Source organism: Apodemus sylvaticus, chromosome 1 (genome assembly GCF_947179515.1).
Source record: "Apodemus sylvaticus chromosome 1, mApoSyl1.1, whole genome shotgun sequence".
NCBI lineage: Eukaryota > Metazoa > Chordata > Mammalia > Rodentia > Muridae > Apodemus > Apodemus sylvaticus.
This window is the reverse complement of record NC_067472.1, coordinates 103438708-103465308: the sequence shown is the minus strand read 5'-3', so window position 1 is coordinate 103465308 and position 26601 is coordinate 103438708. Positions and strand designations below refer to the sequence as shown.

The following is a 26601-nucleotide window of genomic DNA, read 5'->3' as shown; positions in this document are numbered from 1 at the left end:
TGAGAATTGAACTTAGGACCTCTGAAGAGCAGTCAGTGCTCTTAACTGCTGAGCCATCTCTCCAGCCCCTATTATTTATTTTCAAATTAATTTTTTAAATGTAACGACAGGATCTCATGTCATCCAACCTGGCTTTGGTTTCCCTAAGTTGTCAAGACTCCCAATGCTCCTGATTCTGTTATTATGCCTGGGCAACACCATGCCTAGCATGAGAGGCACTTTAATATATACAGTTTAATGTAATTCTCACAAAACGTGCATGTAGCAGATTATTACTTCATTTTGCAGATGAGAGAAGGAGGCATGAAGTAGTCAACCACTTGTCTAATGTCACGTAGTTTATAGTTGATTAAGGATGAGATTTTGGTGTCTGTTTTTGACATTTAATTCAGGGTTCTTTCATTGTGATAAAAAAATGTATTGATAAGTGAGTGGATCTCTTATGGTATTCCAGATGGCTGTGGGAAGCTTCCCTGTGTGGAAGATACAGAAAAGGTCTTAGGGAGGACAAGGAGACAGCTTAGGAAATGCTTAGATGAAGGAGTTATTTGTAAATTTTGGCTGACATGGTTTTCTGGATACAGTTCTAACACTATGTGGGACATCAAACTTTTGTCCTCTCTTAACCTCATCCCCTTAATCCTCTATGCCAGAGGATGCCCACAGCAAAGGTCACCTGTCTGTCTGCTCAGGTTACACATCAGAGCCTGTTGGTAGGAATACAAATGTTTTGCAGTTGCCATAGGTCTTTGGGGAAAGTGCTGGATGATCTTAGGGAATGTCCAGCCTCAAGGCCTTTGGTCACTAGAGCCTTGTAAGCTATTTCCACTATTTTAAAAAGCCTACTAAATCTGCATAATACCTAGGAAAGCATTGTATGTACCTTTAGTGACAAAGTAAGAGGCTGAGTTTCCAGGTGGGCTCAGAGGAGGGATGCTGTGGGTAGGCTATAGCAGAACTAAGGGTAAATCTGGAGAGACTACACTGGAGGACAGGAAGGACAATACAGGTCACCTTCCATTATTGATATGAGAGGCTTCCCTAGTTAGGCTATGGTTGATATTATATGTGTTTCTAATGACAAAGTAAACAAAAAGGAAAATCATCATGTTTAGTTAGACATTCAAATTGCTCTAGTGCTAAAAAATTAGTTATATGCATTTACATTTGTTTATTTGACCAATAATTATATTTAAAATAATGTATTTCCTTGATTATTAATGAGTACAACCTTTTTTCCTGTATATATTGTCCTTTTGATTTTCCACTCTGATTTGTGAGTTAGCTCTTTGTGCTGTTGCCAGTGTCCTAGAGTAGGCCCAGTCCTAAGTCAGATTTGTCTGCTGGAGAGCTATTAGAATGGTAAAGCATCGTTTGTGTATGGGGAAGCTCAGCACAGTTTCCAAGGGACAGGTAAGGGCCGGATGATACTTATGTCACTGTATATGTAGCTGATTAGAATGCCTCTGTGAGGAGTCAGGAGGTGGAAGCTAGGATTGCTGACACAAGTGGCTGGTGGGGGCTGAGTGGCAGCTCTGAGTAATGTCGTCCCTTGGTTTTTCCATACAGAGTTTTGCCGGATTGACAAGCCCCTATGCCACAGTGAGGATGAGAAGCTCAGCTTTGAGGCCGTCCGCAACATCCATAAGCTGATGGATGATGATGCCAATGGTGATGTGGATGTGGAAGAAAGTGACGAGGTAATCTTTTTTGCCTTCTATGGCTCTTCTCTCTGTGTGTGAAATGATCCCTGAAAGCTGCATAGACTGATCTGTGTGGAGAGATGGCCTATGCTTGATGCCTTGTAGGAATTAATTCCCATTAGGTGGGATGATGCCCAACAGAACAGGTCTCCATTTGCTGACTGGTAGATAGCATAACACTGACTTAACTATTTAGGAAGGAAGGGGATTCCTTCGATGGTCTCTAGTTTCCCTGGGTCTTTAATGTGATCTTGCTGTGGAAAGAAAATGTTTATTTATATTCAGCCTTCTGTTGGTGTGTGAGAGAGAAGGCAAAAATAGTCATATTCTACCTTTTGGGGTTTTATAGTCTTATTTGGGAGGAAGAAACAAATCTTAGGATGGTCAGTCTATTTTTAAAAACACAGTTTATGGGAGCCAGTTAATAAGAACTAGTGAAAGAAAACTCCTCTTTTTAAAAAAAATAAAATATTTCCTTTTATTTTCTTAGGCACACGAGTGATTTGGGATACCAATTTTCAAGACATTGTAACTGCTTTGCTGTTAGAATTCACTACTGAAGAAAACTCTTAAAAAAAAAAAAAAAGAGCTGTCTTACTGTTGTACCTTTGGCATTACTATAGTTCTGGGTCAGCAGAGCCCAGAGTAAAAGATCATCATGTAGGAAAGATGTGAAGGTTTCTTATTTCAAGCTCAGCACAAGCTATGAGTTTGTTGAAGCTATTAGACCATGCTAAATATTCAATAGTGATGCAGTATACATTAGGACAGAGAAGCCTAGTCCCTTCTTTTTGTAAATAGTCTATCTTTGAGTTTTATATCCAGTTTTGGATGTCACATCATCAGAATGATTTAGAACAGCAAGAGACTGTCCAGGGAGGAGTGTTATGAATGATGAAGACTATAAATGTTAATAAATAGCATCTAACATAGTTCATTAATATTACATGTCTACTTGTATCCTTCCCTGTACTAGGTATGGAGACAGGGTAGCAAAAAGACAGATTAGGATATACATTCTTTTCTCACTACAGTAAAAGAGACTGGAGTCTGAAAAAGAAGTGACTGGTTTCTGGTTGTTGTAGCAAAATATCTGAGAAGACTAACTGAAAGAAGGAAGGAGTCATTGTAGCTCACTGTTTGAGAATTGTTTCCGGGCTTGTAGTTTGGCAGACTATTTCATGGAGCACATGCCCACATCATGGCAACTAGAAAACAGAACAGAAGGTTCTTAGAACAAGACATATCTTCTTAGGTTATACCCACACACACCAGCGTAGTTCCTACAATTAGACCCTACTTCTCCATAATACCATCATGTTATTAATCCATTAGAGCAATAATCCATTGAGAAGTCAGAGCCTTTGTGATGTAACCATTTCTCAGTGATGAGACTGGTCAATTATCATATAAAACTCCTGACATTGAAGTAATAATATATTTGACTTCAAGTACAGAAGGAGTTAAGTCAGATTTTGAGAATGAAAAATTAGCTGAGCATTGTGGTTCAGTCCTGCTCATATCCAGTCCTGTTCACATCCAGCACTCTGCATGTGGAGGAAAGAGGATTGAGAGTTCAAGTCAAGTCTGGCTGAGGCTACATTAGACCTTCTCTAAAGCAAATGATAATGAAAACTGTGGAACTAGTTGTCATTGATTGACCTCTTACTCTATGTGAGACAGCATCAAGCTCTTTACATAGTTACTCTAATTTTCTTAACAGTCTTCAGAAGTTGTTTTTATTATTAGGGAACTGAAGATGCTAGAAAGTTTAAACATTTACTTAAAGATACATACTAGATTTGGGCCTATATCTGATTTCAATGCCCATGCTGTTATGTATTGTATTGTTTCCTTTATTTTAAATACAGAACAGGACCAATATAGAGAAATTTATAGCCAGGTTTATTCTTCTGGGATAAAGAATTGCTTAATTGTTAGAGATATTTTCTTATAGAGGAGACCAGCTTGTTAAATATTGAGTCCTCTGTCGTTGAAGACAGGGCAAGTAGAAAGCAGCATTCTGCTTCGATTGGCGGAGGGGATTCTTCTGTAATGTTCAGTAGTGTCTAAGGAAGTCAAGGAGGAAGGCAGGTAGAATCTGAATAGAGGTGGTATGGTTACCTGAGTTGTAGAGAACCAGAGTGATGTTAAGTATAGTGGATTGGTTTGGTTAAACAAAGGAACCAAGGTAGAAAATCACTGAACTAAAAATTGGGAAGTAAAATGGGGCCTAGATAACCAGGCTGAAGTACTGTACTTATTGAGTCTGTTAATTAAAAGCTGAACAGGCCCAACAACTTTGGGCAAGGTATCTAAATTTTTAGTCTTATTTACTGGCCTTCAGGGGGCCAAATAGACCCATGTTCATGCTAGGGAAGAGGTCTAGAGATATCTGATCATTGTTCTAGCATTGCCCGGAGACTGGAGAATGGGAAGCTCAACAACTGAGAAAGTGATGTAGTAGGGGCAAGAGAGATGGCTCAGTGGTTAGGAGTATTTGTTGGTCTTACAGATGACCAGGGTTTGGTTCTAAGTATCAACGTGGGGGCTTACAACTGTAACTCCAGTTCCAGGGGATCCAACCCTCTTGACTGCCACAGGCACAATGTAGGGAAAACAGATATTCCCTGTTTAAAATAAATAAATATTTTTTTGAAAAGTAATATAACAGCATTTGGGAGGCAGAAGCAGGAGGATCTCTATGAATTTGAGGCCAGCTTCGTCTATAGAGTGAGATCCTGTCTCAAAAAATTATGTTGATATAATACAAGATCTGCACATTTCTGGGTATCGTTGTCAACGCTCCTCCTTTTTCCCACATTCTGTTGAGTTGCTTTGTCAAAGTGGAAAGGAAGAAAATGTTCCCTTAGAGGAATCCTAGAGGAATGTTACCACAACAAAAATCTCATCAGCACAAACTGTTCTAAAATAACACAAAAGCTGTCACCCAACTTTCTCGCAGCAGTGGTAAGATGTTCGTTTTCAGCATAGCTTCTGCCTCGCCTGGCTTGCCCTGTCCTCACTGTAACCTCTGACCTCTGTGGTTAGAGGTTACAAGTCCACTATTGTGCAGTCTCATGGCCGCTCGTCATCTGAGACCTAGAGTGAGAAACTGGTTGAATGTGTGTGCTTCAGTTGTCTAAACGTGTGAGACAGAGTGGCTTTCAGGATCTAGCTTGAAAGTTAGGTAGATATAACAGAGCTGAGGTAATAGATGGTAAGGTGGTGTAGAAAAATTCTGGTTGCCCTGGTTGTCCAAGACCTCAGACTTTTGTGACCTATCTAAGCATACTGCAAATTACCCAGGAAGTCTGAAAGGATATACTATTAAAACCTTATTTAAGCCAGGTGTGGTGCCACAAGTCTGTGATCCCAGATACTAGAAAAGCTGAGGAAGGAAGCAAGTTCAAGGCCTGCCTGGGTTGCAGAGTTTAGAGCTAGTCTAGGTAAGTTAGTGAGTGAAAATTAGTAAGAGACGTTGGGATATGTGTCACAGTGGCAGTTTGCTAGTATGTGTGAAGCACTAGGCCTAATCTCTAGTACACCTTCTCTCAAAACCCAATTTATTCTGCCTCACACTGCTAAGTCTTTCAGATAACTGAAAGAACTGAAAGGTTTGCCTCAGTGCTAATTTTTAAATTTTTTTTCGATGTTTTAGCCTCGTGAATGCTAGGTAATTGCTCTGCCTCTGAGCCATATTCCACAACTCATTTTGTTGTGTGTTTTGTTGAGACATGGTTCCACTCTGAAGCTTGGGTATGCCTGGCACTGATTGAGGTTAGTCAAGGCAAACCTCATACTCAAAAGTCCTCCTGACTCTGGCTCCACAGTCCTAGAATTACAGGTGTGAACCAACATGTCTGGTGAGAATGGTTTCTTAGTAAGTCAAGGGTTTTACTAAGCTAGCAGTGTGTGAACTCTTGAACTGGTAATGAACCTATCAATGGGCAAAGGATTTGCTTCAATGTTAGATTATCCTGGTAGTCTGAGGTGGACTCTAAAAATACTATCTTAAGTTAGACTAGACTTTTTTTTTTTAATATTGAATAATTTTTAATTGGATTTTTTCTTTTTCTTTTTTTATTAGATATATTTATATTTCTTTATTTACATTTCAAATGATTTCCCCTTTCCTGGTTCCCCCCCCCCCCCACAAAGTCCCATAAGCCATCTCTCCTCCCTCTCTTTCCCAATCTACCCTTCCCACTTCCCCGTCCTGGTATTCCCCTACACTGCAGCATTGAGCCTTTCCAGGACCAAGGGCCTCTCCTCCCTTTGATGTCCAACAAGGCCATCCTCTGCTGCCTATGCATCTGGAGACATGTGTAACACCATGTATACTATCTGGTTGATGTTTTTGTCCCTGGGAGCTCTGGGAGTACTGGATGGCTCATATCGTTGTTCCTCCTATGGCGCTGCAAACCCCTTCAGCTTCTTGGATCCTTTTTCTAGCTGCCCCATTGGGGACCCCGTGCTCAGTTCAATGGCTGGCTGAGAGTGTCCCCCTCTGTTTGTCATGCACTAGCAGAGCCTCCCAGGTGACAGCTATATCTGGTTCCAGTCAGCAAGCATCGATGAGAGTGTCTGGGTTTTGTAACTGTATATGGGATGGATCACTAGGCGGGGTAGTCTCTGGATGGTTTTTCCCTCAGTCTCTACTCCACACGTTGTCTCTGTGTCTCCTTCTGTGGGTATTTTGTTCCCTCTTCTAAGAAGGACCAGAGTATCCATACTTTGTTCTTCCTTCTTCTTGGACATCATTTGATATATGAATTGTGTTTTGGGTATTCCAAGCTTCTGGGCTAATATCCATTTATCAGTGTGTGCATACCATGTGTATTCTTTTGTGATTGGGTTACCTCACTTAGGATGATATTTTTCAGTTCCACCCATTTGCCTAAGAATTTCATGAATTCAATGTTTTTAATAGCTGAGTAGTATTCCATAGTGTAAATATACTACATTTTCTGTATCCATTCCTCTCTTGAGGGACATCTGGGTTCTTTCCAGCTTCTAGCTATTATAAATAGGGCTGCTATGAACATAGTGGAGCATGTATCCTTATTACATGCTGGGGAATCCTCTGGGTTTATGCCCAGGAGTGGTATAACAGGGTTCTCTGGTAGTATCATGCCCAGTTTCCTGAGGAACTGCCAGACTGATTTCCAGAGTGGTTGTACCATCTTTCAATATCACCAGCAATGGAGGAGTGTTTCTCTTTCTCCACATCCTTGCCAGCACCTGCTGTCTCCTGAGTTTTTGATCTTAGCCATTCTGACTGGTGTGAGGTGAACTCTCAGTGTTGTTTTGATTTGCATTTTCCTGATGACTAAGGATGTTGAACATTTCTTTAAGTATTTCTCAGCCATTCGATATTCCTCAGGTGAAAATTCTTTGTTTAGCTCTGTACCCCATCTTTTGATAGAGTTATTTGGGTCTCTGGAGTTTAATTTCTTGAGTTCTTCGTATATATTAGAAATTAGCCCTCTGTCGGATGTAGGGTTGGTAAAGATATTTTCCCAATTTGCTGACTAGACTCTTTAAAACTGTTCTGGTTTGTGTGTGTGTGTGTGTGTGTGTGTGTGTGTGTGTGTGTGTGTGTATGAATGTGTATATGCGTGCACACCCACCTGTATGTACACTAAGGATATGTATGTAGAAGTCAGAGAACAGTTTTCAGGACTTAGTTGTCCTCTTCCTTTCTATATGAGTCTAAGCTGTTGAAATCAGGCCAGCAGGCATGATTTCTTAGCCATCTCATTGGACCTTTGTTTTGTTTTGTTTTGTTTTGTTTTGTTTTGTTTTGTTTTGTTTTTACAGACAGGGTTTTATGTATCCTGGGAGATTTACTGAGAAAGATGCCAGTGTGTGGCTGCTTATGCTCAGGAGAGGAGCAGCCAAGAACTTAGTGGGAAGTAGACTTTTTAAATGATTTTTCATTTTTATTTTATGTGCATTGGTATTCTGCCTGCTTGTATGTATGAATGAGGATAATCAATCCCCTCGAACTGGAGTTACAGACTGTGGAGAACTGTTCAGTGGATGCTGGGAATTGAAGTCAGGTTCTTTGGAAGAATAGCCAATACTCTTAACCACTGAGTCATGTCTTTGGCCCCGAGGCAGGCTTTCTATAAGGTTTCTTGGTTGGTGGGTGGGTGTGAGCTTTCCAGGGTAGCTAGGGATTGATGGATTTTGTGGCTCTGATCTTGGACTTTTTGTTTTCTCTGTAGGGAGGATATTGGCCTCCTGTGTCTCAAGGGGTGGGAAAGGCATTACAGGGGTTAGTGTGGGTGGTATTGGCCACTTTTAACTCGAACTCACTGACATGGAAGTCACTAACCCAAGCTGACCTCAAACTTGTGATCCCTTTGCCTCAACATCGTGAGTACTGGGATATCTACCATTAAAAAAAAAAGAAGTGTGTTGTACACAACAGATAAATCTTACCAACAGTGTGCTGAGTGGAAGAAACCAGTGTAAAAAAGTATATGTGAGAACTTTGGCTTGATGGTGTCTGTCTAAGATCCCAATACTTCTTAGGAGGACAGGAAGAAACAAAGATTGCTTCAAGTACGAGACCAGTCTCATAAACACAGGGAGTTTGCAAGCAAAACTTTGCTTGCTTACAAAAAAATGATCCTATATCAAAAAAAATTATAGTGAGTCCATTTTTATGACGTTCTGAGAAAGGGAAAGTAAGTTCATTAAGTCTGTAAAGAAGATCAGTGGAACTAGTTTGTGATTATAGGGAAAGTTTGATAGCAAAGATTGGTAATATGTAATTTTGGGTATAATAGAATTGCTCTGTATACACCCAAGTTGTAAAATCTATTATTACAAGTCTAGATACATATTAAAATTCTTAGAGCTATACACAAACTCAAAAACTTAACATTGTCATATTAAATAAAACATGTTTTCCCTGTGTACTTCCAGCATTATCCAGGGAAGCTTCTTTTTGCAATGGTGAGCGCTGAGCTGTGTGGGTGCTCAGGTACTGGGAATAGGTGAGGTCTGAGTTCTCAGCTCTAAACAGGACATTTGCACCACTTCCTTTAAGGCTCGAGGATTGTTATGGAAGTGGTCAAGGGGGAAATGTAAAAGCCAGTAGATCAGAAGAAGGGCTATAAAATGATGTCTTCTGTGTAGGCCTCTGCCATTGTAGTCATGTCCTCTCTGAAGCTATGACTGTGTATAGTTGGCCTGAGAGATGACTCCATGGGTAAGGCACTTGTAAAGGCTGTGCAAGCCTGGCAACCTAATTCTATTCCTGGAACCCACATAATAGTGGAAGAGACTGGCTTAATAAAGTTGTCCTCTGACCTCCAAACCCAAACTGTGTGTATTTACGGTGTGGCACCTCACTCCCCACATGAGGCCTTCAAAGAAGTCCTGATGAGCTCTATGATAAACTACTAGCCACTGGTGGATTCTGGGGAAGGGCAGTCATTGTTTCAATGTGTACTCACTGAGAAGTCCACCAGGCACAAATAGATAGTTCCAAACCTATGGTCATGCAGATGATCTTGGATAGACTTAATGGGTCTTAAACAACAACAACAACAACAATACCCAAACAAAATAAAAGACTTGAATGTGGGAAAAGAACTTAGGGCAGGGAGGTGAAAGGGAGATTAGAATAATGGTTTTCAGTAATAAGAATTCATTTCATACATGTATGAAACTATTTTCGCCAGAGTAGTTGATAATAAGGAAGTAGGCATAACAGAACAAAGGCACGAACTTTTAGGGGCTACTACTTTTCAAGAAGCTGATATATTTTGTTTAAAGGTCTGGCTTCAATAAAAGATCTGAATGAGATCTAAATTTTCCTCTATAAATCCATAAGGTTAGAGGAACTTAAACCCAAAGACACATTATAGTACTGCTAGAGACATACTTGGATTTGTCAGACTAGAAATGGACCTCTTAGGACTGGAGAGATGGCTCACTGGTTAAGAGTACTGAGTTTGATTCCCAGTACCCACATGGCAGTTTAAAACCGTCTGCATGGTAAGTCATGGCAGGCTGTGAGTATTGATAGCTGCTACCAAGTACTTGGGCTGTGGAACTAAACCCTGAAGGGAACTATCAGCAAGAGCATTTGTGATAATCCAAAGGGTAGGCAGGGATTCAGACGTGTTGGGAAGTAGTATGTAGGCAGAGAAGAGGGGCCTCAGTGCAGTTAGTATGGGCTAATTTGGTGAAGGAAAGTAGCAGGGTTATATGTAAAAATTATGACCATGATTACTAATAATTGATATTCCCCTTAAGGTGTTGTGTCTCATTTCCTTATAGCCAACTGTAGACAAGCTTGCCCTGCCAGTAGTCTTTTCCTTACTAACTCCTACTGTATCTACTGCTAGTAATCTCCAAAGTAGATTGCGGTTCTGTGTCTCCTGTGTGGTCTCTTCCTAACATCCCTTCAGATCTGGCCTAAGCTGCTGTTAGATTCTCTAGACACATGTCCTAGCACTTTGGTCTAGCTCTGCTCTTATTTGTATCATAGACATTTCAGACTGCTTCCTGGCCCTTTCTCTTCTCAGAAGTGTCCCTCCTACCCCTTTGTCTGTGTCATATCAGCTCTCCTTTGGAATGAACCAACCACTCAAGCAAAGATGGACAACTTCCTGCAGTGTGCCAGGCTCAAGTCAGCCACACTGCTGAGGTGTCTTGTCATGGTATGATGTGATGGCTAATTTGAAGTTCATTTTGTTGATGGTGGTGATATTTTGTGTGTGTGTGTGTGTGTGTGTGTGTGTGTGTGTTTTGGTGTTAGGGATTATTAGGTCAATCCATGTCTATGGCTATGCCAGGCAGTTGCTTTATCACTAACCCAAAACCCCAGAACCTAATTTGGAATTCTTGCTGTATAGGCCAGCTCTCACTAACTGTAACTGTAATATCATATTAGGAAAGGGAGAAAACCAAAGATTTAGCACCTATTGTGTGCCAGATATCATGCTTGCGGTTTTGTATACATTAAATTTTGATAATAATCCTGAAAATAGTTATTCTCTTTAAATAGTTGGGGAAATCTCTTCTAAGTGAAAGGTTTTTTTTTTTTGTTTTTGTTTTTGTTTTGTTTTGTTTTGTTTGCTTAAGATCACATTACCAGTAAATAGCAAAGCCAAGTTTTAAAAACAGGCCTATTACCCCGCTATACCACTCCTGGGCATATACCCAGAGGATTCCCCAGCATGTAATAAGGATGCATGCTCCACTATGTTCATAGCAGCCCTATTTATAATAGCCAGAAGCTGGAAAGAACCCAGATGTCCCTCAACGGAGGAATGGATACAGAAAATGTGGTTTATATACACAATGGAGTACTATTCAACCACTAGAAACAATGAATTCATGAAATTCTTAGACAAATGGGTGGAACTAGAGAACATCATTCAAAGTGAGGTAACCCAGTCTCAAAAGGACACTCATAGTATGCACTCACTGATAAATGGATATTAGCCTAGAAGCTTGGAATACCCAAGACACAATCCACATATCAAATGATGCCCAAGAAGAAGGAAGGAGTGGCCCCTGGTCCTGGAAAGGCTCGGTGCAGCACTGTAGGGGAATACCAGGACAAGGAAGTGGGAAGGGGTAGATTGGGGAACAGGAAGAGGGAAGAGGGCTTATGGGACTTTCAGGGAGGGAGGATCCAGGAAAGGGAAAATCACTTGAAATGTAAATAAAGAATATATCGCATAACCTCCCCCCCCCAACAAAAACAGGCCTATTTGAATCTACTTTCTTATGATGATAATAATTGAGTCTATTCTGTGTGCTTGGTGCTTTCTATGCATTAGTCATTAAATCCTTGCATAAACTTCATAAGCTACCTACCAAATGCTAATGAAGAGAGAGGCTGTAATTTTCAAAGTTTTTAAATGGGCAAAGTCAGGTCTAATTTTGGCTCCAGATGTGGAAAAGTATAACAACTAATACCACTACCGCCATCACTTTCTCTTCCTCCTCCTCTTCTTCCTCCTTCTCTTCCTCCTCCTCCTCATCTCTTTCTTTCAGATACTGGCTGTGTTGGGTAGTTTTGTGTTAACTTGATACAAACTAAAGTAATCTGAGAGAAGGAAACCTCAATTAGGAAATATCTCTATAATATCTAACTCTACAGTATTTTCTTAATTTGTGTCGAAGGGGGCGGGCCTAGCACCATTGTAAGTGGTGCTATCCCTGAGTTGGTTGTCCTCCGTTCTATGAGAAAGCAGGTTGAGCAAACTGTAAGAAGCAAGCCAGTAGGCAGCACCCCTCTATGACTTCTGCATCAGTTCTTGCTTCTAGGATCCTGCCCTGTTTGAGTCTCCATCCTGAATTTTTTAACTGATGGACTACAGTGTAGAAGTGTAAGCCAAATAAACTCTCTTAACCCTGCCCTCCTCCCCCAAACTTGCTCTTGCTCATGGTGTTTCATCACAGCAACGGGAACTCTAACTAGGACACTGACCAAAACCTTAGCATACCTTCTCTAGCACTTTGGGCTTTTCATTGTTTTTCTAACATTACTCCTGTTTTGCCATGTGGCTGCTTGCTGATAGTTATTGCTGAACATGCTGGCCTAACTTAAAAGGTATGGCTTTCTCTTGTTATTTTCTATATTCTTTTTTTTTTATTTTCTATATTCTTTCTCCCTGAGATTTATATCAACTGTGGCAAATAAGGTCTGATTAGCACGCTCAAGGCTGGGGGGAAGGGTACATCAAACTACCACACTTTCCTTCCTCCCTTTCTTCCTTTTAAAAAGGGACTTTCCATTGATTTGTGTGTGTGTGTGTGTGTGTGTGTGTGTGAATTTCACATCATATATTCCAATTCCACTCATCTCCCCATCCATTCATATCAGCCCTCGCAACCTCCTCCCCAAAAGGAAACAAAAAATAAAACCAACTAACCAACAAAAATCTGGTCATGGAAACTGTAGTGTATCACATTGTGTCACACAGCATACTCCTTTGTCCACACATCTTTATTTGCAGATACTCATTGCAGGAGTCATTGGTCTGATTTGAGAACTCTGGCTTTTGTTACACTATCAATAATGGATTCCAACTGGAACATCTCTTGGGTATCTTTTGTTGCCTGTGTCATGGAGATCCTGCAGCTTTGGATCTGCAAGACTGGCTCCTTCACATGCTCCAGAAGTTCATAGATGAGAAAGATGTTGGGATGGGCCAACTCAAAGCCCTGGATCTGGGCCTGGGTGGAACTGAGTTGGTCAGCCTGCTGACTTCCCTGTACCCACACATCAGGGTGCGTTCTCCAGTACTGGCCCAGCTAGCTAGCTCACCCAATGCCCCAGCCAACAAGGGGCTGGACCAACTCTCTTTCTGTCATGACCTCATAACCCCATGACCTCCAGGCCACCTTTCCTACCTGCTTTAGGTGATGAGGTGCAGGAGATTATTTCTTCCTGTCCATGCCACCTCATAATAGATGAGTGTTGGGGCCAACTCTCCCTGGCTCATGCCCTTTGCTGGCTCATCATTTCCCCACCCTACCAGGGCCAGTTCTACTGTGTTACCCAGGGGTGGTGCAGGGCCCATTCTCCCAAATGCTGCAGCCAGCAAGGGTTGGGGCCAGCTCTCTTGGCTTGCCTCAGCCAGCTCTGCACAGCCCTTGGAAATTAACATGGTTCTAGGTGGCAGCCCAGACCAGGGACATCTACATGCCCTTTGGTGATAATATGATCCATTAACATTAACACAGACCCCCCCCTCCCGACTGCTGCATGCCAAGGACTCAGATATGGCCCTCAGCTGCAGCCTAGGATGGGACCTTGACCGTGGTCTCAGGTGGCAGGGCAAGCTATTCCTCTCAACCCTTGAGTCTCCAGTTCTGCCTCTCTTCATTGTGCTGCTTGGCTTCTCTTTCCCATATCTCCACCACAACATGCATATGTGGTGGCTTCCATTGCAGGTGAACAGCTGGTGGGCCTCTGGGTGTCTTTTGCCCACCTGCTCCTTATGGTAGCAAGCGTGCCTTATGATATGTCTCATCATGTAGATCTGGCTGTCCTGAAACTCACTTTGTAGATGAGGCTTGCCTTGAACTCACTGAGGTCCATCTGCTTGGGCCTCCCAAGTGCTGGCACTACACCGGCTGCAAGACAATTTCTAATGAAATGCCGGATTGGGTGGTATTGAGTAGGTTCTGTGGTATTGAGTGGTGAGATAAGGGAGATGAGTAAGGATGGGAAGGTGCATACAAAGTGAGACTGCTAGCTCATTCCAAAGGACACTGAGGTGACAGAGACAGTGGGGTACATGGCGAGGCTTTCTTAGTGATTTCACTGAGGGTAGGGATTCTGGGAAGGAAAAGCCAAACCTGTCTTTTTGAATACTGGAATTACTAAGACACATCTCTTAATCTGGTAAAGGGAGTGTATTAGCTTGGGAGTATCACTATCTCATGCCCAAAAACTTGTCAGCCAATTATGTATGCGGTTTCATTCATTTTTTTTCTGCAAGTTTGAAGTTACTAACTGTAAAAATGATTAAGCTGTAAGTGAGTACTTACCTTTGTTTATTTAATTAAACTCTTATAACTCACAGTCTGGCTGTGGGTTATCTGATGGTTCACGTTATACTGTATTGGTTCCCTTACTCTATGCTACTGATGTCCCAAGTATGTCTTTCATAAACCACCATTGTGTTCTTGTTATAAATGAACCGTAATCTGCTTCCTTTCACCTATAACATTTTCTCATCACCAGAGCCTAAATCAGGTTTCTGAACCTCACTGTAATTGGCATTTTGGGCCAGATGATTCTTTGTTATAGGGAGCTATCTGTGCATTTCAGGATAGTGAGTGGCATCCTACCTCTACAGCATAGGCCTGTAGCAAACCTTCCTCTGTCCCATTTGACAACCCAAAATATTGGCAGTTATGAATGGTAGTTTGCCTGAGGAATAATTATGACTTTCCTGAATATTGCTGGTTTGAGGTAAATGTTCCCCCCCCCAAAGAAATCTCCTCTATTTTGGAAAGTAACCTTCCTCTTTCATTTGGCACGTACTGTGAGTGTGTTGTAATTATGTGGTTCATCCTCATTTGTCCCACAAAGCACTGTAGTTTCCATTAAGAAGAAACCAAAAGCAAAGCATGGGGTTTTAAAAGTCAATTATTTTTATTTTATATGTAAGGTTGTTGTTTTGCCTGCATATATATATGTGTGCTGCATGTGCTCCTAGTATCAGAAATTGTCACTTGGTCCACTGGAACTGGTGGTATCAATCATTGTGAGTTGCCCAAAACAACTTAGAACATAGCTCAGGTCCTCTGTCAGAGCAGCAAGTACTCTTTTTTTTTTTTAAAGCATTTATTTATTTTTATATATTTGAGTTCATTGCAGCTGTCTTCAGACACATCAGAAGAGGGCTTCAGATTTCAATACATATGGTTGTGAGCCACCATGTGGTTGTTGGGATTTGAACTCAGGACCTCTGGAAGAGCAGTCAGTGCTCTTAACCACTGAGCCATCTCTCCAGCTCCCAGCAGCAAGTACTCTTAACCACTGAGTCATTTTCCAAGTCTCAGTGTGGTTTTTTTTTTTTTTTTTTTTTTTTGAGACAGGTTCTTGCTCTGTAACCCAGTGATAGGCTGTGAAGAGAAACTGTAGCTGAAATGAACCCTTTCCTCCTCAAGTTGCTTTGGTCGTGGTGTTTTATCAAAGCAATAAAAACCTTAAGACAATAGCTAACACCTTTTTATACCAGTAATTTAGAGGCAGAGGCTAGATGATTTTCTGTGAGGTGAGCATAGTTTACATATCATGTTCCAGGCCAGCCAGGGACATACTTTGAGACCCTTTCTCAAAACCACAAAACAAAACAAAAACCAAGTCTGAATATGACCTTTAAAGTCTGGCCTGAGTCCATTATTTTAGCTCTAAGGTCAAGTATTTTAGAGCTTCACTTTCCTTATTTATGAAATTGAGATGAAGATTAGTTTAGATACTCTTTGTCTTTGGCAAGGGTTAGTTAGAAAGGCAGAGATATAAATAAATGGTCTATAGCAGAAACACTAGGTATTTTTTGTTTTGAGACTAAATGTAGCCCTGGCTGGTCTGGAACTGATTAAGTAGGCCAAACTGGCCTCGAACCTGTGCTTATTCCTCGATTCTGCCTCCTGCTGACAGGAGTAGAATTTAAGAGCCAGAGTGCTGCTACTCAGAGAGCTGTGGGAGTTTCAAGAAGAATCAGTTGTGGTGATCTGGTATGTGCTGTAGAGGAGAAGACACACTGTCATCTGGCACTCAAGCGAGGGTCCCTGTTGGCAGACACATGGAGCTACACATTGCAGAGAGTAGGCATACTTTGCAATCTGTCTGAGTGACTTGCCAGATAGAGGATGAGGCAGTAGCTCCCCCAGATGGCCTCCTTCATGCTTCCAGGAGAACCAGAGGGTAGCTTGCTTTGACAGACAGGGAAATTCTTTCTCACTAAGCAGGCTGTTGTTTTCCTTCCTCCTTTCTTTGGTGTGGAGTTTGCTTTGTCTCTTCTTGATGGCAGTCCTGCTGCTGACCTATGTGCATTAGTGTCCTTATGTTTTTATGTGTACATATATCATTTGGTGTGTGTAGGGGTATATGTCTATGCATCTAGAAACATTAGTGTTTGTAACAAATAGTGGAAGAAGAAGAACAAATTCTGAGTTAGGGAAACTGAGTCAAGATCAAAAAGGTAAGGGGCAAAGGGTTAGGCATGAAGTATGTGCAGCCTGGAGGTAAGATGGAAGCCTCAAAGTTGCTGATAATGTAAGCAATATGTGTATTTACCCACATGTCTCTGTCTATGTGTATGTCATATTCAGCATGAATCAAAAATAATAGGAAGAATTGACTCCCAATACCTGTTCTTCAATTGAGGATTAATGGCTCTGTTTTTGCTTTGTTCTCTTCACCTCCTCAACCTCTTCTCTTCCTTCTTCAAATATTTAGTGTTTGCTCCAATATTTAGTGCTGAATACTGGGTATGTAAAAACCAGTGAAGCAGACACATTTTCTTCCTATGAAGGTTTTATATATTATTGGTGGGTGTTGTGGCACAGTCCTGTAATTCTAGCATTTGGAAGGTTGAAATGGGAGTATCAAGAGTCACATAGTGAGCTCCAGGCCAAATTTTGTGATAAGACATCGAGGCCAGTGAGGTGGATCAGCAGTGAAGGCATTTGTTGCCAAGCCTGATGACCTGAGTTTGGTCCCTGGGACCCACATGGTAGAAAGAGAGAACAAACTTCCACAAGTTATTTTTTGACCTTCACAAGCATGTTGTGGTACATGCATACACACACACACACACACACACACACACACACACAAAGTAAATAAATGTAATAAAATTTCATTTATATAAGCAGGAGAACTCAACATGTTTTGGGAACAGAGAAGGAAATTAACCATCTGAGAATGACAAAGGAAGACTACTCAAAAGAGATGGTGCCTAGAAGGAGGAGGAGCAGTTATCCTGGGGAGATACCAGGTAGAGGACCAAGTGTGGTATCACTGAGGACTAGTGAGTCAGTAGTCTCTTAATTTGAACATTGAATGGGACAGGGAGATAAAGTGGGAGATGAGGTCAGAAAGGCAGAACTTAGGCAGACTATCCCATACTGAAGAACTTAGAAGTTTGTCCTCAAAACGATGAACACTCAATAAAACTGGCTCTACTTTGACTGAGGTATGTTAGGAGCAGGCTCTGGAGAGGAGATGAAACTGGAAATTAATTTTTAAAGATGAGCTGGAGCTTACCAGGTAAGAGAAGAACATTTGAGAAAAGGGAACTTAGATGAGTCTTAAAGGTAGGAAACCAAAATCATGGCCCATTTGAGAGACATGAGTGGGGAGGTGTTTACAGAAGCGCCTTTACCACTCAGGGACATCAACAGTAGATTTCTTCAATGAGTGGTAGGAGGCTCAAAAATGACACATGGATATAAAGGATCCTTTGTAAATTAGAGTCATGCACACAGTACAGTAGTGTGTTGCCTAGTTTCTGGTCATTTTCATCCAGTGCCCAATAGCCATAGACCTTCCATATGTAGGTCCACATAGCCAAGCACCTCAGATTTGCTATTCTACCACTTCTACCTCCCAAGGGCTGGGATTACAGGTGTGTACTTTTACTTAGTACAACATTGTCTTATGTGTTCCTTTACTTGAACCATGGTATTATGGTTTGCATATAAAGTATTCTTCCAAAAGGTTCATGTATAGAAGGCTTAGTTTTTAGGTAGTGGTACTACTGAGAAGGGGTTAGATTATAAGGGGAGCTTAACTTCACTTAATAGCTGAATGGAAAGGAGAAGTCCAGTTAGAGGAAGGGAATCACTAAAAGCCTGCCTTTGAAGGTTATACCTTATCCTAAGACCTGACTTCTCTTGCTCTATTTCCCAACCACCCCATGTAGAGAGTGGCTTTCCTTCCTCATGCCCTTCTGCCATGATGTTTCTACCTTACCCAAGGCATAAAAGCAATGGATCCAATTGGCCATAGATCAAAACCTCTGAACCCAGGGGCCAAAATAAATCTTTTTTTCCTTAGGTTTTCTCAAGTAGTTGTCACAGTAATGGGAAGGTGATTAGCATACATGATTTGCTCTAGTATTTGAACATATTTATAATGGCTATTCTGCTATTATTTCTGTTAAATTTGACATCTAGTCACTGTCAACAGGGAGTTGTGCTGCTTGCCTTCTTTCTGTTGTGTGGTCCTACTTCTCTATCCATACATCTTGCAGGTCTTTTGAAAGGACATATGATAGCAACTTTGGGTACTATGCCAACTTCTGTGGGACTTACTTGCTTGTTTTTACTTGTTTAATGACTAGCTAGATTATTTTAATAGTCTTCCTTTATATTCTCTTTAATTTCACTCAGTGGAAAGTACAGTATTACACATGTGCACAGTATTTCACAGTGATAATGGTTCTGGCAGAGTTGTCTTTTGACATCTCTTTTTCTGCTCCATCCAGTTTTGAAGCTCCTTCAATTGTAATATTATTACTCTCCTATTTTTCAGCAGTGCCTTGGAGGCATACATTACTTAGCATGATCCTGTCATATTAGATCTCCTTTGAAGGGATGATTTCTTGAGGTTTGTACTTACACTGGGGAGTTCTTTCCAGCTACTTTTTATCCAGTTCTTTTTAGCAAATTCTCTGGTCTATAATTTGCCATTTTCAAATAGGCTTAATTTTCCTAGCTTTATCTATTTGAGTTCAACTGTGATATAAAAAATATTAAATGGAAAATATTATAAATAAGCAATTCATAAGCTTTTATTATATATATGTTGGTGTTGGGGCTTGAACTCAGGGCCTTGTATATGAAGGAAGGTATCCTACCACTTAGCCATGCCCTTGGTCCCCGTAAATTTTAAATTATGAACTATTCTGTGTAGAATGTTGAAATCAAATGCTTTGACCAACACTGGGTATGAATCATCTCTTTGTTCAGAGTATCATAGCTATATATGATAGCTACCTGTTAGTCACTGTCTGAATTATCAGGTACATTGAGTGGTATTGCAGAGCTGTGTTCAAGTTACTTAATAGAAGTGGAATAAGTAGCAATTCTGGCAAAACTGACATGCCAAAGAAAGCAATAAAGTGTTTCAAGAGAAAAGGTGAAAGTCTCAGTTAATGAGAAAAGAAAAAAAAGTATGCTGAAGTTGTTAAGCAGTAAAAATCATCCTATCTATGAAAGTGTAAAAAGAATTTTGTTGTTATATCTCAAATTGCAAAAGTCATAGTCACAGTGTCATCATCCTAATATGGAGTTAACATATCATTGGTTTATTTTTATGAGAAAAAAACGCATACTCCACAGGATTTGGTACTATCCACCATTTAACATTGTGTGTGTGTGCACATGTGTGTGCATGTAGGGGTGGGGCATAAATGGAATGCATTCGCATTCTCTGTAGAGAAGAGGGGACTACTTCAGTGAAACCATCAGTATCTCTCCAGATGCCTTTTACCACAACTAGTACTGTCTACATGGCACCTTTAGTCTTGAACTTACAGGGATTTGAAGCCTGATTTCCCTCCAGGCAATGCCTTTGAGCTAAGTTTCTAGAGCTGTTCTTAAAATAGTACTCTCCCTTTAGGAGTTGAGTACTTAGCAGATGGACATTGTAGCTTTAGGTCTCTATGGTTTGTCTGTCCCAAAGTGTAATTGTTATCTTCCTAGTTATGGAACTGGTAGTTGGAAGTCTAGGATCCTCAGTGGTGCTGCTGCATCCTGTCAGTATGAGGGCTGAGCAGAAGATGACAGGCCTGCCTGGTGACCACACTCATAGAACTTGACACCAGCCATAAGTAGCTGGTAGCAGAATATTAGTGTCCTGTCTCTTCTGGGATACAGCTAGACATCTAGAAGAAAAGTAACCCAAATACTTAACCTACACCATTCTGGAACAGAATTACTACCTCTGAGGGCAGAGTCAGTTATTAGCGGGGTCAAAGACTGCTACCCTTTTGCTTTCTTATCAAATTTTGGTAGATTTTTTCTTGAGCATATGTGTTTCTTTATTTGTTATATGCCCTTAGAACTTTTGAAACATATTTTCCTCAGTTTTTTCTTTTATTGAAAATGGATTTTTTCACATATAATACATCCTGATTACAGTTCCCCCTTCCTCTACTCTTCTCAGTTCCCTGCCCCCCCCCTCCCAGATCTGGATCCACTCCTTACTGGCTCACACTAGAAAACAAAGGGCTTCTAAGAGATAATAATAAAACATATTAAGATAAAACAAAACTAACACATCAGAAGTGGACAAAACAAACAGAAGGAAAGAGCCCAAGAGTAGGCATAAGAAACTGAGACTCACTCATTTGCACATTTAGTGCTCTCCACCCCCACCCCCCCAAAATACTGAACTGTGAGCTATAATACATACACAAAGGACTTATAGGGTAAAAGGAGAGAAAGAAAAATATATAAATAAAAATTTAAACAGTAATTAGTTAAATTTTAAAAAGAAAAAAAAAAAAGGAAAAGCCCTGCTATATTAATAGACAAGGAATCTCCAAAGATGATGCTGAACTTTGTTTGTTTGTTTGTTTTTTCTATTGGCCATCTCCTGCTGGGCATGCAGCCTAACTGTAAGAATACTATTCTCGAGGGGTCAGTGTGCTCTGGTGAATCCAGCGGGCCCCGGCAGGAGCCTCCAGGTGTCTGCTTTGGGATCTGAACAGCCTTGGCCACAGCACTCAGTCTCCAGGAAGTGCAGGAGACCCGGTGTGCACCCAGAGGCAGTCTGGGAGCGCACAGCTTGCTCTGGTGGCACAGAGCTTAGGTTCCCGTCCTGAGGCCTCTGGCGGGAGCCCTCAGATCTCTCCACTTCCGGATCCAGATCAGCCTAGGTGGCAACGCCACATCACCAGGTCCTGCAAGAGGCAAGAGGGGCTTCCGGGCGGCCAGCGGGGAGAAGTCAGTGTGCTCTGGTGAATCCAGCAGGCCCCAGCGGGAGCCTTCAGGTGTCTGCTGCGGGATCTGAACAGCCTGGCCAACAGCACCCTGTCTCCAGGCAGTGCAGGAGGTAAGCTGTGTACCAGAGGCCACCTGGGAAGGGGCACCTTGCACTGGTGAGTCCAGCATTGACAAGACCAACTAACACCAGTGAGAGCTAGATGGCAAAAGGCAAACGCAGGAACGTCACTAACAGAAATCAAGGCAATATGGCAACATCTGAACCCAATTCTCCTTTTACAGCATGTCCTGGATACCCCATCACACCAGTAAAACAAGATTTGCATTTAAAATCACTGGTCATGATGCTGGTACAGGAACACATGAAGGACATACTTAAAGAAATTCAGGAGAAAATGGGTCAAAAATTAGAAGGCCTTGCAAGGGAAACACAAAAATCATTGAAAGAAATCCAGGAGAATACAAAAGCCAATAATGAGGAAACGCAAAAAACACTTAAAGAAATACAGGAGAACTTTGGTCAACAGGCTGAGGTCATGAAAGAGGAAACACAAAACTATCTTAAAGAATTACAGGAGAGCACAAACAAGCAAGTGAAGGAGCTAAGCAAAACCATCCAGGATCTAAAATCAGAAGTAGAAACAACTAAGAAAACTCAAAGGGAGAGAACTTTGGAGATAGAAAGCCTTGGGAAGAAATCAGGGGACATAGATGCAAATACCAACAACAGAATACAAGAGATAGAAGAAAGAATCTCAGATGCTGAAGATACCATAGAAACCATGAACTCAACAGTTGAAGAAAATGCAAAATGCAAAAAGCTTGTAACCCAAAATATCCAGGAAATCCAGGACACAATGAGAAGACCAAACCTAAGGATTATAGGCATAGATGAGAGTGAAGATTTACAACTTAAAGGGCCAGCAAATATCTTCAATAAAATTATGGAAGAAAACTTCCCTAACCTAAAGAGAGAGATGCCCATGAATATACAAGAAGCCTACAGAACTCCAAACAGACTGGACCAGAACAGAAATACTTCCTGTCACATAATAATCAAAACACCAAATGTACTAAACAAAGAAAGAATATTGAAGGCAGTAAGAGAAAAAGGCCAAGTAACATATAAAGGAAGACCTATCAGAATCACAGCAGACTTTTCACCTGAGACTATGAAGGCTAGAAGATCCTGGGCAGATCTCATGCAGACTCTAAGAGAACACAAATGCCAGCCAACACTACTATATCCAGCAAAACTCTCAATCACCATAGATGGAGAAACTAAGATATTCCATGACAAAACCAAGTTTACCCAATATCTATCCACAAACCCAGCCCTACAAAGGATAATAGGAGGAAAACACCAATACAAGGAGGGAAACTTCACCCTGGAAAAAGCAAAATAGTAACCTTACATCAAACCCAAAAGAAGTTAACCAATCAAATTTAAAAAATAACGTCAAAAATGACAGGAAGTAACAATCACTATTCCTTAATATCTCTTAACATCAATGGACTCAATGCCCCAATAAAAAGACATAGACTAACTGACTGGATACGTAAACAGGACCCTACATTTTGCTGCTTACAGGAAACACACCTCAGGGTCAAAGACAAACACTACCTTAGAGTAAAAGGCTGGAAGACAATCTTACAAGCAAATGGTCTCAGGAAACAAGCTGGAGTAGCGATTTTAATATTAGATAAAATTGACTTTCAACTCAAAGTCATCAAAAGAGACTCTGAGGGACACTTCTTGCTGGTCAAAGGAAAAATACAACAAGAAGAACTCTCAATCCTGAACATCTATGCTCCAAATGCAAGGGCACCCTCTTTCGTAAAAGAAACTTTATTAAAGCTCAAAGCACACATTGCACCCAACACAATAATTGTGGGTGACTTCAACACCGCACTTTCCTCAATGGACTGATCAGGAAAACAGAAACTAAACAGGGACACAATGAAACTAATTGAAGCTTTGGACCAATTAGATTTAACATATATATATATATAGAACATTCTATCCTAAAGCAAAAGAATATACCTTTTTCTCAGTACCTCATGGTACCTTCTCCAAAATCGACCATATAATTGGTCACAAGACAGACCTCAACAAATATAAGAAGATCGAACTAATCCCATGCCTCCTATCAGATCACTATGGAGTAAAAGTGTTCTTCAATAGCAACAAAAACAACAGAAACCCCACATACACGTGGAAACTGAACAATATTCTACTCAATGATACCTTAATCAAGGAAGAAATAAAGAAAGAAATTAAAGACTTTTTAGAACACAATGAAAATGAAGACACAACATCCCCAAATCTATGGGACACAATGAAAGCAGTGCTAAGAGGAAAACTCATAGCCCTGAGTGCCTCCAAAAAGAAAATGGAGAGAGCATACACTACCAGCTTAATGACACACCTAAAAGCCCTGGAACAAAAAGAAGCTATTTCACCCAGGAGGAGTAGAAGGCAGGAAATCATCAAACTCAGGGCCAAAATCAATCAAGTAGAAACAAAGAGAACCATACAAAGAATCAACAAAACCAGGAGCTGGTTCTTTGAGAAAATCAACAAGATAGATAAACCCTTAGCCAGACTAACCAAAGGGCACAGAGACAGTATCCAGATTAACAAACTTAGAAATGAAAAGGGAGATATAACAACAGAAACTGAGGAAATTCAAAAAATCATTAGATCCTACTACAAAAGCCTACACTCAACACAACTGGAGAATCTGGAGGAAATGGACAGTTTCCTAGACAGATATCCGACACCAAAACTAAATCAGGATCAAATAGATCAACTAAACAGTCCCATAACACCTGAAGAAATAAAGAGGGTCATAGAAAGTCTCCCAACCAAAAAAAGCACGGGACCAGATGGCTTCAGTGCAGAGTTATATCAGACCTTCATAGAAGACCTAACACCAATACTCTTCAAACTATTCCACAAAGTAGAAACAGAAGGAACTCTACCCAACTCCTTCTCCGAAGCCACTATTACACTGATAACAAAACCACACAAAGATCCAACAAAGAAAGAGAACTTCAGGCCAATTTCTCTTATGAATATTGATGCAAAAATACTTAATAAAATTCTTGCCAACCGAATCCAAGAACACATCAAAACGATCATCCACCATGATCAAGTAGGCTTCATCCCAGGGATGCAGAGATGGTTCAATATAAGGAAATCCATCAATGCTATCCACTACATAAACAAACTCAAAGAAAAAAACCATATGATCATTTCATTAGATGCAGAAAAAGCATTTGACAAAATCCAGCATCCTTTCATGCTAAAAGTATTGGAAAGAACAGGAATTCAAGACCCATACCTAAACATCGTTAAAGCAATATACAGCAAACCAGTAGCCAACATCAAACTAAATGGAGAGAAACTTGAAGCAATCCCACTAAAATCAGGGACTAGACAAGGCTGTCCTCTCTCTCCATATCTTTTCAATATAGTACTTGAAGTTCTAGCTAGAGCAATTAGACAACATAAGGAGATCAAGGGGATACAAATTGGAAAGGAAGAAGTCAAATTATCACTATTTGCAGATGACATGATAGTCTACTTAAGTGACCCGAAAACCACCAGAGAACTCCTACAGCTGATAGCTTCAGCAAAGTGGCTGGTTATAAAATCAACTCAAACAAATCAGTTGCCTTCCTATACTCAAAGGATAAGCAGGCTGAGAAAGAAGTTACGGAAACGACACCCTTCAAAATAGCCACAAACAATATAAAGTATCTTGGTGTGACTCTAGCCAAACATATGTCTATATGACAAGAACTTCAGGTCTCTGAAGAAGGAAATCGAAGACCTCAGAAAATGGAAAAATCTGCCATGCTCATGGATTGGCAGGATTAATATAGTTAAAATGGCCATCTTGCCAAAAGCAATCTACAGATTCAATGCAGTCCCCATCAAAATCCCAACTCAGTTCTTCACAGAGTTAGAAAAAGCAATTCTCAAATTCATCCGAATAACAAGAAACCCAGGATAGCTAAAACTATTCTCAACAACAAAAGAAATTCTGGGGGAATCAGTATCCCTGACTTCAAGCAATACTACAGAGCAATAGTGTTAAAAACTGCATGGTATTGGCACAGTGACAGACAAGTGGACCAATGGAATAGAATTGAAGATCCAGAAATGAATCCACACACCTATGGTCACTTGATTTTCGACAAAGGAGCCAAAAACATCCAGTGGAAAAAAGATAGCCTTTTCAACAAATGGTGCTGGATCAATTGGAGGTCAGCATGCAGAAGAATGCGCATTGATCCATTCTTATCTCCATGTACTAAACTTCACTCCAAGTGGATCAAGGACCTCCATGTAGAACCAGACACACTGAAACTAATAGAAAAGAAACTGGGGAAGACCCTTGAGGACATGGGCACAGGGGAAAAGTTCCTGAACAGATCACCAATAGCTTATGCTTTAAGATCAAGAATTGACAAATGGGACCTCATAAAATTACAAAGTTTCTGTAAGGCAAAGGACATTGTTAAAAGGACAAAACGACAACCATCAAGTTGGGAAAGGATATTCACCAACCGCACATCTGATAGAGGGCTAATATCCAATATATACAAAGAACTCAAGAAGTTAGACCCCAGGGAACCAAATAACCCTATTAAAAATGGGGTACAGATCTTAACAAAGAATTTTCACCTGAAGAAATTTGGATGGCCAAGAGGCACCTTAAGAAGTGCTCAACATCATTAGTCATTAGGGAAATGCAGATCAAAACAACCCTGAGATTTCACCTTACACCAGTCAGAATGGCTAAGGTCAAAAACTCAGGAGACAGCAGGTGTTGGCGAGGATGTGGAGAAAGAGGAACACTCCTCCACTGCTGGTGGGGCTGTAAAATAGTACAACCACTGTGGAAATCAGTCTGGAGGTTCCTCAGAAAACTGGACATAAGACTTCCAGAGGACCCTGCTATACCTCTCCTGGGCATATACCCAAAGGATTCCCCGGCATGCAATAAAGACACATGCTCCACTATGTTCATAGCAGCCTTATTTATAATAGCCAGAAGCTGGAAAGAACCCAGATGCCCCTCAAAGGAGGAATGGATACAGAAAATGTGGTATATTTACACAATGGAATACTACTCAGCAATTAGAAACAATGAATTCACAAAAATTTTAGGCAAATGGTTTGATCTGGAAAATATCATTCTAAGTGAGGTAACCCAATCACAAAAGAATACACATGGAATGCAATCTCTGATAAGTGGATATTAATTAGCCCAGAAACTCTGAATACCCAAGGCACAAATTGCATAACAAATGACTCCCATGAAGAAGTATGGAGAGGGTCCTGATCCTGGAAAGGATTGATCTAGCATGGGAAGGGAATATAAAGACAGAGAAAAAGGAGGGAGGTGATTGGAGAAGGGATGGAGAGAAGAAG

At 40.8% G+C, this 26601-nt stretch overlaps 1 protein-coding gene across 2 annotated transcripts in view; it reads left to right on the top strand.

Annotated features, from left to right (window-relative positions):
• Window positions 1-26601, top strand: part of Stim1 (stromal interaction molecule 1) — a 182283-nt gene that overhangs the window by 86151 nt on the left and 69531 nt on the right. For both annotated transcript variants that reach the window (XM_052156123.1, XM_052156124.1), the window contains exon 2: window positions 1570-1700. In XM_052156123.1, coding sequence (XP_052012083.1) covers window positions 1570-1700 — 131 coding nt within the window. The remainder of the gene's footprint in view (window positions 1-1569; window positions 1701-26601) is intronic.